We start from the raw sequence: 16,611 nt of genomic DNA, 5'->3' as shown, positions 1-16,611 counted from the left end.
TTTCACCCCTTCAGTAACTGGGGATTGGGGGGTGGGAGGAAGAGGGACCCTCCGGTGCCAGGAAAACGGATCGTTTTCCTGGCACTGGAGTTTCCCTTTAATAAAAGTAATCAATCAGCAGGAATATTCCAATACTTTCCTCATTACAGATAACCCCCACAATTCTATATTTGAGTCCATACTATTGCAAGGATAGTAAGGTCACATTTTCTTGTGGGTCCAATCAAAATTTTAGTTTACTTCCAAAGTTAAAACAGATTATTTTATTAATATTAGATATTTAAAAAAAAAAATTGATTAATTTGAATTAAATATATATTTTTTTTATTTAAGATACATTGTAGTGCACTCAGACCACTCAAATGGGCAGAAGTGGTCTGGGTGCCTGGAGTGTCCCTTTAACCCCTTAAGGACCAAACTTCTGGAATAAAATGGAATCATGACATGTCACACATGTCATGTGTCCTTAAGGGGTTAAAGATTATAACAACCACAAGAATCTTTACGTTTCAAAATCATCCAAATTGAGGCCTACTATCATTTAGAATCCACTCACTGAACAATTTCATGTGCATAGCACTGAGTGTACTGGAACTATTGACACCGTGAGAGGACCTTGTGATAGCCTGCTGCTATTTGATTAACAGCAACGAGAACTCTGTACAGAGTAGACTGGCAAAATCCCTCTGCTGCGAGAACTCTGTACAGAGTAGACTGGCAAAATCCCTCTGCTGCGAGAATTCTGTACAGAGTAGACTGGCAAAATCCCTCTGCTGCGAGAATTCTGTACAGAGTAGACTGGCAAAATCCCTCTGCTGCGAGAACTCTGTACAGAGTAGACTGGCGAAATCCCTCTGCTGAGCTCATCAGAAATGGATTTAAGTGGGAGAATCTTTATTGTGATGTCACAATTCACATGATAAGGTGATGACTACTAGCAAAGATCTGAGGTTTATTTACACCACACATACACATGTAACAGGACAAAACTCTACGCTTTAAGCGTAAAGAAAAGAAGGGAGCAGTGATAAGTATGGCAATGCTTTCCTTGCCATCCTTTTAAAGTGACAGGAGGCTATCATTTTAAGTCATGGCACCCTTAGTCACTGATCTCTCCAGCACAGCCACTAGGCATGGGTTAAGAAATCTTGTGGTCAAGTGTAATACAAGGGCAGAAAATGGGCCCAGGAATGGAGCAAGGGCTGGAAGTACAGGTCACTAGGTTTTAGGTAAATAGGACAATATTAGGATTTAGAGGGCAGAGTCATGATAAGCTTATGTCTGTCCCATCTTGGCCCATTCATTAAATGAACACTCCAGACCCCTAAAGCACGTTAGCTTGCTGGAGAGCGTTTGTGTAAAGAGAGTGTCCTCTTTTTTTTTTCATTTTTCAAAAAGTGTAGGTTTAAATAGATACGTATGAATTAACCTTGTTACACACCCCTGGCTTTTGAGCAACCAAAAGGCCCAGTTGTTTCCTGGTTTGGTTAGCTCAGTGGGGCTAAACTCAAGAGGCAGCAATTGCTGGGAGCACTGCCCTGCAAAGACTTCTCATCGCTACATTGGGGAGTCTGTGATTGGACAGATAAAGAAAATGTGGGCGGAGTTAGAAGGGGACGGCTTGACAAAGCAGCCGACAAGAGAGCTGCGGGTTTTGCAAGAGGTTTTTAGATATAAGCCGAATGAAAAAAAGCAAAATGAAATGCATGCATTTGGAGTACCGTATATACTCGAGTATAAGCCGAGTTTTTCAGCACATTTTTTGTGCTGAAAAACCCCAACTCGGCTTATACTCGAGTCAGAGTCTGTATTATGGCAATTTGCATTGCCATAATACAGACTAGGGGGAGAGGGGTGCTGGCAGAGCTGTACTTACCTTTCCTGCAGCTCCTGTCAGCTCTCTCCTCCTCCGCGCCGTCCGTTCAGCACCTCGGTCAGCTCCCAGTGTAAGTCTCGCGAGAGCTGCGGCTCTCGCAAGACTTACACTGGGAGCTGACAGAGGGAGCTGCACAGACCGCGCGGAGGAGGAGAGAGCTGACAGGAGCTGCAGGAAAGGTAAGTACAGTTCTGCCAGCACCCCTCTCCCCCCACTGAACCACCAATGACACTGGACCACCAGGGAAGGAGCCCCCCTCCCTGGCCAGCTAGCAAGCAGGGAGGGGGGACGAAAAAAAAAAGATAATTAATATAATAATTATAATTATATATAATAATAATAACAATATTATAATAATAATTAAATAATAAATAATAATAAAAATAATAATAATAATATAAAAAAAATAATTAATAATATATCAAATGCCCACCCCCACCAACACATACACAAACACACACTGCATCACACTTCATTCATATACACACACTGCACTCACACACACTGCATTCATACACACACTGCATTCATACACACACTGCACTCACACACACACTGCACTCACACACACACTGCACTCATACACACACACTGCACTCATACACACACACTGCACTCATACACACACACTGCACTCATATACACACACACTGCATTAATTATATACACACACTGGAAATAAATATTCAATTAATATATACGCACACACACTGCACTCATACACACACACACTGCACTCATACACACACACACTGCACTCATACACACACACTGCATTCATACACACACTGCACTCATACACACACACTGCACTCATACACACTGCACTCATACACACACACTGCATTAATTATATACACACACTGGAAATAAATATTCAATTAATATATACGCACACACACTGCACTCATACACACACACACACTGCACTCATACACACACACACTGCACTCACGCACTGCACTCATCCACGCACTGCATTCATTATATACACACACTGTAAATAAATATTCAATTAATATAATTTTTTTAGGATCTAATTTTATTTAGAAATTTACCAGTAGCTGCTGCATTTCCCACCCTAGTCTTATACTCGAGTCAATACGTTTTCCCAGTTTTTTGGGGTAAAATTAGGGTCCTCGGCTTATATTCGGGTCGGCTTATACTCGAGTATATACGGTATATCTACTAAACAGCAATCTGTTTTTATTTTGTATTTGGGCAGTGGGTTGTCCCTTTAAGCCATCACTCACTTTCTATGATTGTGGGAAAAAGATGCGGCATCTCATTGTATACCCAAAACAATATCTATGTAGTCCATAAACTAATGTTGCAGTCCTGAGTATGAGCTATGTTATGTGGCTCCTGACAGCCTTATCTGCCTGGAGCTGAAGCTGGCTGTGAACAGGAAGATGGTGAACCAACAAGAAAGAGTATACCAGAAATGTCTGAAACTATATCAGACACGTATATAGTAAGGTTTACTAAGTTTATGAAAAGATGTGATGCAGTTCCAAAATGGCCACCTCTCTTCCCTGAAAACTGCCATATTGTTACATGGTGAAACACTTACTATGGTTTGCTTAAAAAAAAAAAAAAAAAAAATAGAATAATAAAATAAAATAAAAATTTTATATACATATATATATATATATATATATATATAATCAAATTATTTTGAGATACATTGTTTAATAACTTACCTTCCTCTGGAGAGGTTGAAATTGGGATAGCTGTGAGATCATTTATAACATAATCAAACATTCGCCCTTCTTTGGCATACATCTTCAATACCGGTACACAATCTTCAACTAAAACCTAACATGACCACAAAGGGAGAAATGAAATAGATTAAAACAAGGTGATAAAGCAGAAAGGCTCCATTGAAGTAATAAAAATACCAACATATTAAATGCAGTAACTTTTTTTTCTGGAATTATTACATTTAATCCTGGAAAACAATTAGAATGACACTAAATGTATAAAGCATTATTTTTGAAGTGCACATCACTAAGCACAACACTGTCGAGACATTGCTATTTATAAGGTTTTGGTGAATATTTTGTACATGTATCCATAGAGAGTATACAAAAGTATGCTAGATTCATAGGTTCGATTGAATTGATCGGACATTGCAGGCATATCCTGTAAAGGGAACATTTACATAAATATAAAGTTCAAAATCAATATTATATATTGTAGAAACAATTTTAAAACAATTTGGAAATGGAGTTGATACGCTGCACACAGATTCCTTGCTCCATGGAGTTTGGATTAACCCTCCAAAAAAGAAAGGGAAAAACCCCTAAAAACCAGCTGCACTACTAAAAGATGATTAAAAGGACAGACAATGTGGTCTCCTCAATTGATGAATGAAAAGTCCTTAAATGACAGGTCCATTTATCCATTATTTGTCCAAACTATACAATTATATCTATCTGTGACAATGAATATCAGCTCTAAAGGACAGGTGATAAGAGAGAGCACTAAGAGACGGGGGGGAGCACCAAGGGACGGGGGGGGGGGGGAACCAAGGAAGAGGGGGTAGGAGAGAGAGCACTAGGGGGCAGGAGGGGAGAGCAGTAAGGGACAAGAGAGAAGAGCTCAAAGGGACAAGAGATAAGAGCTCTAAGGGACAGGGGGAGGAGAGGAGACCACCAAGGGATGGGTGGGAGTGAAATAGATTATTAAGGGACAGGGGAGTGGAAGACACAGAGAGACTAAGGAAGGGGGGAAAGAGAAGCACAAAAGGGCTGGTAGGGGAGAAAGAGACACACAGATGGGCTCAGGAGGGAGACACACAAAGGGGATAGGGGGAGTAAGACACACAAAGAAGTTGGGAGGGTGTAGGAGACACACAAAGAGGGGGGCAAGAGATACACTAAAGGGGGATATATTTTTTCTGCTACCCTATCAGCCTCCATCCTACCTAACAAACACACACACAATGCATCCCTACACACATACACATAAACACCCAATGCATCCCTTACACACACACACACACACACTGCTTCTCTTATACACACTTGATTCACCCCTTAGAGACAATCAATGCACCCATTACAGACACACACACACTGCATCCCCTACATACACATAAAAACACATTGCATCCCTTACACATACAAACACAGATTCACACAATGCATCCTATACACACAAAGATACACTGTTTTCTATCCTTTACACAAAAACACACTGCATCCATTACACACACACACACACATACACACACACACTGCATCACCTACACAAACTGGTATCCCTATACTCTACATTACATAAGCACACACATTAGATCCTCTATGGGTGGGCTTTATGGGCACACTCACCGTCAGGCCGTGGGCCCCGAAATATGTAGCTGCTTCCCGTTCCCCCACAACATTGATTTTTGTGACCACAGTTACAAACAGCCTCCAGAGAGCCTGTTCTACACCAGACCAGTGGAGCCAGGTTGCAGCCAGAGCCAATTGTCATCCTTATCTGGTTGTAAGTAGGCAATCTAGTATATAATTCCTGGCACTAATCTCCAATTTACCTCACATTAAAGGACACCGGCCCTGCATGTATTTGTTAATCTATGTGGTTTCAACAGATCTGCATCCCTTACAGTAGGCAACCGTTGGTGCAAAATTGATCGAAACTGATTTAAATCTTTATTTTATTTATACTCTGGTTGGTACAGGATTGCACATGTGTGGTCCTATAATTGAATTATGGGACATTTACCTGGACAGCAGTTGCAGATCCCATTAAAACTGGGCATCTCGGTGCTGGCTTTATCAGAAGATCTCTTACATAAATCATTTAGTGGTGACATTGTTAGACTGGATAGGTGTTTAGGGGAAATTAAAATAAAAATACATTTTCAGATGGATGGATGGATGGATTCCCTTTTCAGCACAAAATAATAGAGATTAGTTTATTTCCCAGTTTATATCCAGAGAACGATCACCATTACTATAGAGTCAGAACAGTTTGTGGGAGTTTCACTATGTCAATAAATATAAAATAAATATAAAAACATCATTGGTCGTCTCTGACCAGATTGATATTATATATGAAAGCCACTGTGGGCTACATGTGCCATTAAGAAATTCAGATATAGCATCGGCATAATTCTTTATTTTCTTGCATTTTTCTGAAGGTTGACCTTTGTAAATAAAATCTGACTGTTTATACATGACTTCCTGTGCGTGAAATATAGATGTCGACTGAAATATAGATGTTGTTCCTACTGTTGCATAGTATGGCATGCTTAATCCATAATTATGCAACAATTAAAAAGAAATACTGCATGTCACTGAAAATATATGATCTATTATAGCTAACTTTGCATGAGTTTTCTATGGTTTTATAGTACAACTGAAATAGGACAATGTTATGATAGTTAGGAAATACACGAAAATATACAAGATTATGGCTGTTTGTGAACAAACATTAGATTTCCAGCTTAGTATGTATTGAAATAACATATTTTACAGTAGAAAATGGTGGTAAAATATGTTAGATGTTCACATAGGCTTCTAATGCCAACTATTAGACTGTACAATGTAAATTCTCAAGATGCCTACTAACTGTATAGAATTTTTATTTTAAAGTTTAAAAAATCAAAATAAAAATTATATTTTGCTACATCACTACTTAAAAAAAAAAGTGCCTAATTTGAAATATGAAAGAAAACGAGTTAACAGCAAAGATAAAAGTATGAAAACGAAGTTGCTATGGTAACCGCATGGCTTTTTTTTGTTTTGTTTTGTTACAATCATCTAGAAACCTACTAACACAGCATGTCTGGTGTTCCTCTCCAGAACGTTGATGCATCCTCCATAACAATGTATAAATCTGCACAAATTTTAATAAATTGAAGGTGCATTGATATCAATCTGCAGACATTGACATGACAGTCAGGCCTCTTCTATTTAAGAATAGCACTTTGTAACTACCGGTGCCACTGCACTCACCCACCTTGTAAGACTAGTTTATGCACTTTGTCGTTATCTTCTAGGTTAGGGCTGGTAGATCTCCAGATGGTGTAGAACGTAAACTTTCATTAAGCTTGGTATTCTAAAGGCTGGCAAAGCATTATGAGAGTTAAAGTTCTGGAACTTCTGGGAATCTACCGTACGCCCTGTCCTAGGTGTATTGGCTACATGGTGCCGCCAGTTCCTAACTCGCTGAGTTAAAGTCCTTGACATGCTTCTGGTCTGGGGCTACCAAGTTTCAACTGTGTTCCTCATGTCATGATGTCATTTCTATCCTTTGTTTTGTAGAAACAGTCCTGGGCACACAGTATGGTTACCAAATGCAGACTTTAATTAGGAGCCAGGAACAGCCCAGGGATACTACCTGCTGGTTTTACAAGTCTGGATTGCTGGGGATCCACCTTCCCTTCCTGGAGGCACCAGAGCGTGTATCCACCATGAATACCCACGCGATCTCTGAACAGGACTGCTCCAGGATCAAATATTTGCCTGAATGTTGCTTACCACTTGTCATGTAGTAAAGTACATGACTTGGATTGTCTCACTACTTTGAGAACATTATACAGATCAAGGAACAGCGCACACATAAAAATACACATTTAAATTTTAGGCGGCTACTTAAAATCACGTATCTCAGAAAACAAATATAGGGATTCAGTTCCACCATATGTCCATATTGTGTAAAGCCCACCACTACTTCACAGGAATGCAATATCGGTGGGTCCTACACTAATTCCAACGTGGGAGACAATTTAAATTGTGCTAGTGCTAAATAAACTAGATTATTTTTACTTTGCATTATGACAAAGTGACTGCTTCTTTTTGTTCTCAAAAATGTCAGGTTAGAAATGTTTCATGTTTATAAGCCTTCCCTTTGCTTCTGCACTAACTCTGTAACTATCCCTGTATACCAAGCTCTAGCTTAAACTTGCTGAACTTTAGTGGCTGCGGGTACTTTGCTGGTGATTGACAATACAACAAAGCTGTAACCGACTGAGATATTGGACTCAGTGGTGAAGAGTTAATTGACCAATCTACTTTGGCGATAAAAGGATCCAACTTGGTGGATAGATACAAAATAAATGCAAAATAACACACCTGTGATTACATACCTGATAACAGTCACCTTTGAGATTGTCTAACACATCGCCACATGTATTCCGCATATGCTCCTTACATCCGTCAATCACCATTTGGTCTATGTTTAAAGTATGTTAAGGTTTGGTATCAACTGAAGGATGGGTAACACAAGAAAGAGAAAAATTGCATAGAATCAATGGGGTAAAACGTAACATAGAAACATAGAAACATAGAATGTGACGGCAGATAAGAACCATTCTGCCCAGTTTTCTAAATACTTTCATTAGTCCCTGGCATTATCTTATAGTTAGGATAGCCTTATGCCTATCCCACGCATGCTTAAACTCCTTTACTGTGTTAACCTCTACCACTTCAGCTGGAAGGCTATTCCATGCATCCACTACCCTCTCAGTAACGTAATACTTCCTGATATTATTTTTAAACCTTTGTCCTTCTAATTTTAGACTATGTCCTCTGGTTGTGGTAGTTTTTCTTCTTTTAAATATAGTCTCCTCCTTTACTCCTTTACGTAAGGGGACACTTCACGCACTATAATGACAACAGCTTACTGTTATGGTGCTAACAGGCCATGAGTGAAGTTCTGTACTGGTGACATCATAATGAATACGTTAACTCCACTGTCATCCATACAAATGTTTACAGCAGGAGCATACACTGTACAATGAGAGTTTGTGAGCAATGGAGTAGAGGAGGTTTGGCTGTGCAGAATCATCGTTAAAGGGACACTATAGTCATCAGAACAACTACAGCTTATTAAATTTGTTCTGGTGAGTAGAATCATTCCCTTCAGGCTTTTAGCAGTAAACACTGTCTTTTCAGAGAAAATGCAGTGTTTACATTACATGCTAGTGATAACTCCACTGGCGGTTGGCAACATTGAACTGGATAAGGCAACAGTGAGCTGTGCTTGATAAAACTGAGCAAAATGTTGCATGATGAAGAGGTTGCTGTAGACCTGTTTGTACTGTGTCAATGGGCAAATATGTCTCTGCTTGCCGGTTTTACTCTTAAGGTATTGTTGTCATTTGACTATATATGCCTTAGTTGCCTCTGGGATATATAAAGACTAACCTGAGAACTGTCAGGCAATGTTTAGGAAGATTGGGGGAAAGAAACGTAGAGAGAATGAATAAATACATTTGTTTTGCTAGAAAATAAAGCATAACATAATTTGAATTCTAAAATTCTCTGTTTCTTTTTTGTTGTTGTTACTATATTCCCTTAGATAATACAGAAAACAAATTAATAAATAAACACATTATAAAAGGATATCTCCACCATAGTAGCCATCTTTGGCTTGAGTTTGACCAGTTCATAAAGTATGCCTCCATCACCACCACCCAGGATCAACACTTCTTTTCCGCAAAAGTCTTCTTTGCCACTTCCCATAATGGCATGGGTGTAAGCCAGGTCACTTTCTGCCAGGTCTACATTAAGATACAGGAAGAATTTATTTTTTGTATAAAGGGTATTATGATTACAATTCACTTCAACGATAATCAAATTCAAACAAATGAGAGTTGACTTGTTAATAAAACATTAGAAACAAATACACCCTTGGATGCAGTCTTTACTGCTGTGCTGATGGCCCAAGTATAATTACTCTGATTAAAATAATAATAAAAAAATAAAAAAACAAAAAAACGTTGCATCACTTGCTTGCAGTGTGGATAGCACAATTTATAAACTATGTTGTGTGTATTTTAACGTGGCATCGGGTCATAGCAGGACAGTGTCACTTTAAAACGGCTCTTCCACAGGCTTTGCCAAATTTTTTCTCTCCTCCCTGACTCATCAAAGCCTCCTTGATGTATTCCTTTGATATCCCGTCTTTCCTTTTCACCTTTTGTTTTTATATTTATTTCAGTGGTGGATCTCTTTCCAGCCACTTGCATCTTCCTCAACCTGACAGTGACAATGCGCCTCTGCCATTGCTCCTCCGTGCCCGTCAAAACTCGCACATACCATGCGCTCCCGCTTCTTCAATGATCATGGAAAATTCATGAGATTTCAGTCAAGGATGCATCAAAGCAAGAAGTATTCTGGGAAAATGTATCTTTACAAAGAAAGTCACAAATAGTAATATTAAAGTCTGTAGTCCAGGGTACACCATTCTAAGAACAAGTTCTGGTAGGTCTAGTTCTGACCTGTCTGCACACATACAAGATTGTGTATGACATACAAGGTATGACATGATATATGCACAGTCTACAACTTCAGAGTCATTCGACAAGCTTTCCCATAACTTTATATGATAGAGACTGTGGGCCGACAGAGGAGATCAATGGATCTCCCGTGCTGGGCCCATGCAGAGCCGGCGCCAGCTATGCCTCGTATGGATCAGCAGGATAGGGGTGGGGAGATCAACAGGATAGGGGAGCATCAAGGATGCTCTCTGCACTTCTCTGAACTCTCTCCAAAGTATCAATATGCTTCTAGAGATACGGTCTCCAGTACTGCGTACACTACTCCTAGTGAGGTCTCACCAGTGTTCTGTACAATGGCATGAGCACTTCCCTCTTTCTACTACTAATACCTCTCCCTATACAACCAAGTATTTTGCTAGCATTTCCTGCTGCTCTATTACATTGTCTGCCTACCTTTAAGTCATCTGAAATAATCACCCCTAAATCCCTTTCCTCAGATGTTGAGGTTAGGACCCAAGATGCATTATCTTGCACTAATCCACATTAAATGTCAGTTGCCACAGCTCTGACAATTTTTCTAGTTTACCTAAATAATTAGCCATTTGGCTTATCCCTCCACAATGCTGCGCATTACACAGGATTTTTTTCCCATGCAAGAGCTCTTTAGCAGGGCTCTACGCATGGGCTCCGCCCTAAAGAATATTGAACAAGCATGCTCACTTTGGGGGATGTGTACATCATTGGTGATGACACAACATGCCCCTTGTCTGGCTCACCCCTTACCAGTGGTCCTCTGAGATTAGAAAATGCCCGGGGTGAATTGTTTTCCCAGTCCAGCCCTGAACCCACATTATGCATCAAGAATGGAAAGCAAACAAGCATGTCCGTATTTCAATAAGGTCACAGTATGGAAGATCCTATCACACACCATACTTTAATTAAAGAATGCAAGATTCAAAAATAACAGTAATACACGCAACTGCACCATAAATTTCGCAATTTTGCACAGACATATTGCTTATTGAAAATTTGAACATATAAAATAACAAGATGGGGAGCGGGGCCTGAGCATGGAGCTGAGGAGACGTTGACCTCAGGAGCTCCTGCAACAAAAGACAAACAAATCGATTTTACATAACTTAAACGACGATCGATCGTGGCACAAAGGCCACCAAATCAGAGGGGACACCGAGCGGAACATTATGACACCATTCAAGCAACAGGGAAAAGGTTATCCGCTCGAGCGTCAGAGGCCTACTCACATGGCAGGCGCGGGAGGGACGGCCGCTCTCCTGCCGCCAAGACTGGCTACCTCGGAATGCACGGGCCCACGTTCCTCTCCCCCTGGACCGGAGGGGGTCATCCCGGTCCAAATAATCGCACAGAGCGCTCACCCTTGGCATGCTCTAGGACATAACAAGGACTGGCAGAAACTGCGAGGCCCAGCCAAGATGGCCGTCGACAGTAAGCAAGGTCCGGCCCAGCAGAACCATGGGCACCCGATTCACTCACCTCTGGTGTCCGCGGATACACTGGACACCGCCTTTGAGTGCTTCTGGGCAAAATGGGAAGCCCGACTGACAGCGGCGGCGCAGGAGGCTTGGACAGCACGGGAAACTTGGAGACAATCTGAACTGGGGCGGCAGAAGCCCCGACTCGGCGAGACAGCCCCGAAGAGGGCAACAGCTAAACCGGCACGTCCACCGGGGCAGAGACCCACTAGAAGAGCGGCAATAGCCCAACACCCCCGCAGACGGAAAGCCACAAAACGCCTTCTTTGGAGATCACCTCCACAAAGCGGGCAGAAAGCCTCCATCTGCTTTCCATATAGGAGGAGAGGGGGCGCTTTACATCTGATGACAGGTACGGAACACTGCAGAACATCGCCCCAGTCCAACAACCAAAACGACAGACGGACGAACGCTTATCCATGTCTGCCAAACGCCCCGATGTACAAAAACAACCCAAGGAAGCGGCACCCCAGTGCATACCAGGCCACCAGGGTGGGCATTGGATGACGGACACAACCAAATGCGGGAACTTACACCACCCACCATGGTAGTAACGCAACACCCGACCGCACAACCCAGGAACAATGACTCTAAGTTCAAATTTTATAATAACTTTCGCTGTTATGATCCAGAGTTTTGTACCCTCAGTTCTTACTAGTTATGCACTAGCCGGACAGCTATACCAGACCACTGCAGGGTTTGGTGTCAAAAATGTATAATGTATCAATGTATGCCGTTGGTTGAGTGCCTAATATAAAATGGCTACCTGTGTCCAACAACTACCTTAAGTTTCACTGAGACACCTGTTTCTTTTGACTGCGCTGCTGTCTTGTCTAATTTTTGTCTGCCAAGGACTCTTTACTGCAGCTGAACATGGTTTGCATTAGTCTCCTTCCTTTTTCAGTTTATTTAATTTTTTCTTTTCTTTTTATTTTTTAACTCATGTAATCAGGGCCAGTGTACTAACTTTGTATTTCTGTATGCAAGCCCACTACATGGTTTTTAAGCGATCTAACTAGCCCTAGCTTGGTTGTTATTCTAGAGTCCAAATGCACTAGTCTGTTCACATAACTAGCGATGTACAGCCTGTCTAAGTAGTGAATACTAATTATAATACAACATGTACTGAAGCATATCTCTTTAACACATAAAAAAGTGCAAGTGTTTTCTCATGTCATGACACTGTATGGAATTGTTTATCTACATTGAGCCTGTAGAAGCTGTCATGGCACTGCCAGCCTGTATGTTAATCTTTTGTTGCACACCAAAATAAAGAATTAAAATAAAAATAAAATAATTACTTACTAACATCCCCATTGAGGATAAGGATATTTCCAAACTGCTTAGAATGCAGAATCTTTATATTTTGATAAGGCGACTCTTTACTGTAAACAATTTCATCAAAGTCATATTCTACTAGGCGTCCATCAGCAGTCGGCCAGTACCTATCAACAGATGCTCCACGAACAATGGCTGGTAATCTAAGGAAAAAAGTGAACGTGATTATTTTTTATACAATGAACATTCACAGAGATAGACAAATCAAGCTCATTGGCTTTATAACAGTTTATACATTATTATATCTATGTGCATATATCTACATTTTTCACTTGTTTTCTTTCCTGGAAAAGAACACATGCTATCATTAAACCTTTAATTAACATACCTAAATGAAATCTCTTGATCACGGAAAGCCCACAATACACAGCCAGATTAACAATAAAGTGGTAAACGGATTAAATTGAAACACATCATAAATTAATCATATGTTTTATTATGGATAATTGTATTACAATTACTTTACAATGTAAACTTTACAAGTGCATGAGATTCTTATTACATCTAGACATGTCATTTAATCCTAGTATTAAAATTAATTGAACTGTCACTAGAGGGCAGTATTTCCAAACAAATTTATGGTGCACCATCATTACATCACCACAACAGTAGTTTATTTCCCGAATAGCAAAATGTTTTGAATTAAAACTGAATTGTATGAAATGTGGGCTATCGTAGCATTTTTTTAATTTTAGAAATAAATAACCTTTGGAGTTTTTGGATGCAAATCGTTCACAAACAGCTGTGTATATAGAGCATGTGTTTATTTTTTTTTTCATATATGCCTTAAAGCAACTTTGTCACCTTCTGGGGTATTTGCATATTTTGCAAAGAGCTCAGATGGTGACTTCTCTGCTTGCAGTGCGGTGGCCTGGGGGTAGCAGGAAAAGGTAGTTTTAACTTAGCTGAAATGTCCCTCATGGCCGCTGCAATCTTCTTCCATAACGTCTTCTTTAGCTCCTAACACTTAATTTGTCAGGAGCCCACATAAGTGGTGCATTGGCAAGAGTTGGCAACCCTGATTTCTATGATGTCTAACAAAAACATTATCTTTAAGAAATGCTCTCTTTTTTTGGGGGGGGGGGAGGGAGGAAGGTAGGGAAGGGAATGGGTTGAGAGTACAGACCCATTTTAAGATATTTAAACAAGTGTCAGATGGTTGGTCTGGCAGGTCAAAAACAGAAGACTAGCAAGACTACTCTCTCTACTACTCTCCGACAAAATAACGTACACCTCCTAGTGCTTTCTTTATATTGTATTAAGTATTGCCTAAACACGGTTTAAGCAAGAAATAAAGATTACCATCGTCACCTAATTGCTAAAACACTACCATATGATTCTGCTGTTGCTCTCAGTTTCAGCGATTAAATACATCTAAGGACAATTTGTAAAGCACATTGTAAGATAAGTATAACCTCTCCAATCATATACCATCAACAAGAACAGTAATATCCCATCCTGAAAACAGCAAATGCTTTATTGTTTAAAATACTGATTTAAAAAGTACATTGTGCCCCTTATTGCATTCAATAGACTATGCAGAGTTGATTCCATAAGGTTTAGAATCTTGAACATTTATGTACCTGAGTCACAATACATCGCAGCACATCAATGCACTTAAATTAGAGTGAGCAGAGTAGTGTATTGCAGAATGCTAATGTCAATGCCTAAGGATCACAAATGTTTTGGTTTTTTTTTGTGACACTACTGTAGCATAAAGTGAGCACTTTAATAGAAAGATTTGGTTTTCAAATGGCTACGACAACCCATATTTTAATTGTAAAAAGGAGGAATACAGGATAATATGTAACAAGGCAGCAGAATGGCTACGAGAATCTGCTGTATATATAAGGAATGTCGGATTGTACATAATCTGTTTGTATAATGACCAGCATTCATGCGATGCCTATAGAAAGAAATAAAACCTGCAAGCATGTCAAGTTGCCAAGGGACACACGGAGGTCTAGGAGTACAGATATCCGGTAAAAGAATGGATTCGGGGGACAGAAAGCAGAAAAATAGTCTATCTGGGTGAAAATGCCAAAAAAAAACTAGGATACAGTAGTGGGAGTACCACAGCACCGAGCACGTGGTTGGTATATATAGACAATAACCTGTTGATATTGGCCAGGGTCTTTCCTGCATGCCAGAAATGTGCGTTTATTGGCATACATAGGTATAGGCACTTATTAGTAAAACATCAGTACATGAAGCAGCATGACAGGAGACTTGTGCTTGGACTGCAGACAATGTGACAGTTATTATTCTCTATATTTTCATAACGAGGAGGAGATCACTGCTTATTTCCCCACTTTCTACCCAAGTTCTCTCATTTTATGATACATAATTGTCTTAATGAAACTAAAAGGACACTATAGGCACACAGACCACTTCAGCTTATTAAAGTATCTTGGTGCAGTGTCCCTGTTCCCCTTAGTCCTGCAATGTAAAAAACAATGAGAAACACCAATAATTACATTGCAGGACTAAGACTGCCTCTAGTGGCTGTCAATCAGATGGCTATTGGAGGCACTTCCTGGTGTTTAAGCCTAACTGACACTGGACATTCTAACGCTCTGCATGAGAATGTCCAGTGTCAGTAAAATCACCGTAGGAAGCATTGAAGCAATGCTTTCCTATGGGAAGGTTCCATTTGTCCACCCCCGGTAGAAATAGAAACAAAGACTTACCGCTTCACCTGTTTGATACTGTTGTGCAATATTTCTTCCATTTTGTCTTCTATCTTGTTTAAAAGCTATAACAACAAAATGGTTCAGTTACAAAATTAAACTAGAAAATAAATATGCAAAAACCATTGAACTATTAGATAGAGCACAGCTAGAGCAGATATGTGATGTGATTGGGAAGCTGGTCAGAATGAATGAATACGTTTTAAAGAACATTTCCCTAAATATGCTGGGAAAAAAAAGTAATTTTACACTTTTTTTTGTGGGGGGGGGGGGAGAGAGAGATCACCACAGAAAGGGTTTCTCTGACCATTTTCAGGGACTGCCATCAACTCAAAATTACAATTGCAATTAGATGCAAAATACTAAAGAGGAACCATCACTGCTCTGGACATTACACCAGAGTAAAACAATGAAAATCACCTATAGGTTTCTTCGTGTGCTGCTCTGTTTTCTTTTAAATGTTTGACATGGCACTCACTACCGCAATACAACACAGTGGATTTCTACGTTTTATTTTTATTTTAATATCTCACATGTATTTGTTAAAAATACTGGATATGTAAACAAATTCTTAGGAAACAACGGATTCCCTTCAAATGGAAGCAAATTGCATCTTATTTATAGATTAAGCTATTTTAATCTAACAGCTTGAGCTGAGACTATGTATACCTACACAGTGAATAGATTTCTTTTCATCTGACTCATCACTGCTCTGCAGATCAATGAGCACTAAGCCATGGGGGTAGACTCTTACTGTAGCAAAGCTGGCAGGAAAAAAAAGGAAAATAGAAAATTAATTGCAATTAAAGAGACACTCCACTGCTCAAATACAAAATCAACACAAATTTAGTAGATATACCCCTTGCGTGCATTTAATTATGATTTGTCCATTACGGTATATCTAAAAAACAGCTTGCAAAAACCTGCAGTTCTCTTCTCTGCTGTGTTTTCAGATAAAAA

At 39.9% G+C, this 16,611-nt stretch overlaps 1 protein-coding gene across 1 annotated transcript in view; it reads right to left on the bottom strand.

Annotated features, from left to right (window-relative positions):
• The window catches only part of SMS (spermine synthase), a 128,374-nt gene that overhangs the window by 55,733 nt on the left and 56,030 nt on the right, over positions 1–16,611 (bottom strand). Inside the window, exons 3-8 of the mRNA XM_063450271.1 lie at positions 16,325–16,415; positions 15,652–15,716; positions 12,929–13,104; positions 9,238–9,392; positions 7,977–8,066; positions 3,580–3,694 (exon numbers count right to left, since the gene is read on the bottom strand). Of these exons, the coding sequence (XP_063306341.1) occupies positions 3,580–3,694; positions 7,977–8,066; positions 9,238–9,392; positions 12,929–13,104; positions 15,652–15,716; positions 16,325–16,415 (692 nt within the window). The remainder of the gene's footprint in view (positions 1–3,579; positions 3,695–7,976; positions 8,067–9,237; positions 9,393–12,928; positions 13,105–15,651; positions 15,717–16,324; positions 16,416–16,611) is intronic.

Source organism: Pelobates fuscus, chromosome 1 (assembly GCF_036172605.1).
Source record: "Pelobates fuscus isolate aPelFus1 chromosome 1, aPelFus1.pri, whole genome shotgun sequence".
Classification (NCBI taxonomy): domain Eukaryota; kingdom Metazoa; phylum Chordata; class Amphibia; order Anura; family Pelobatidae; genus Pelobates; species Pelobates fuscus.
This window is presented reverse-complemented; position numbering and strand designations above follow the sequence as displayed.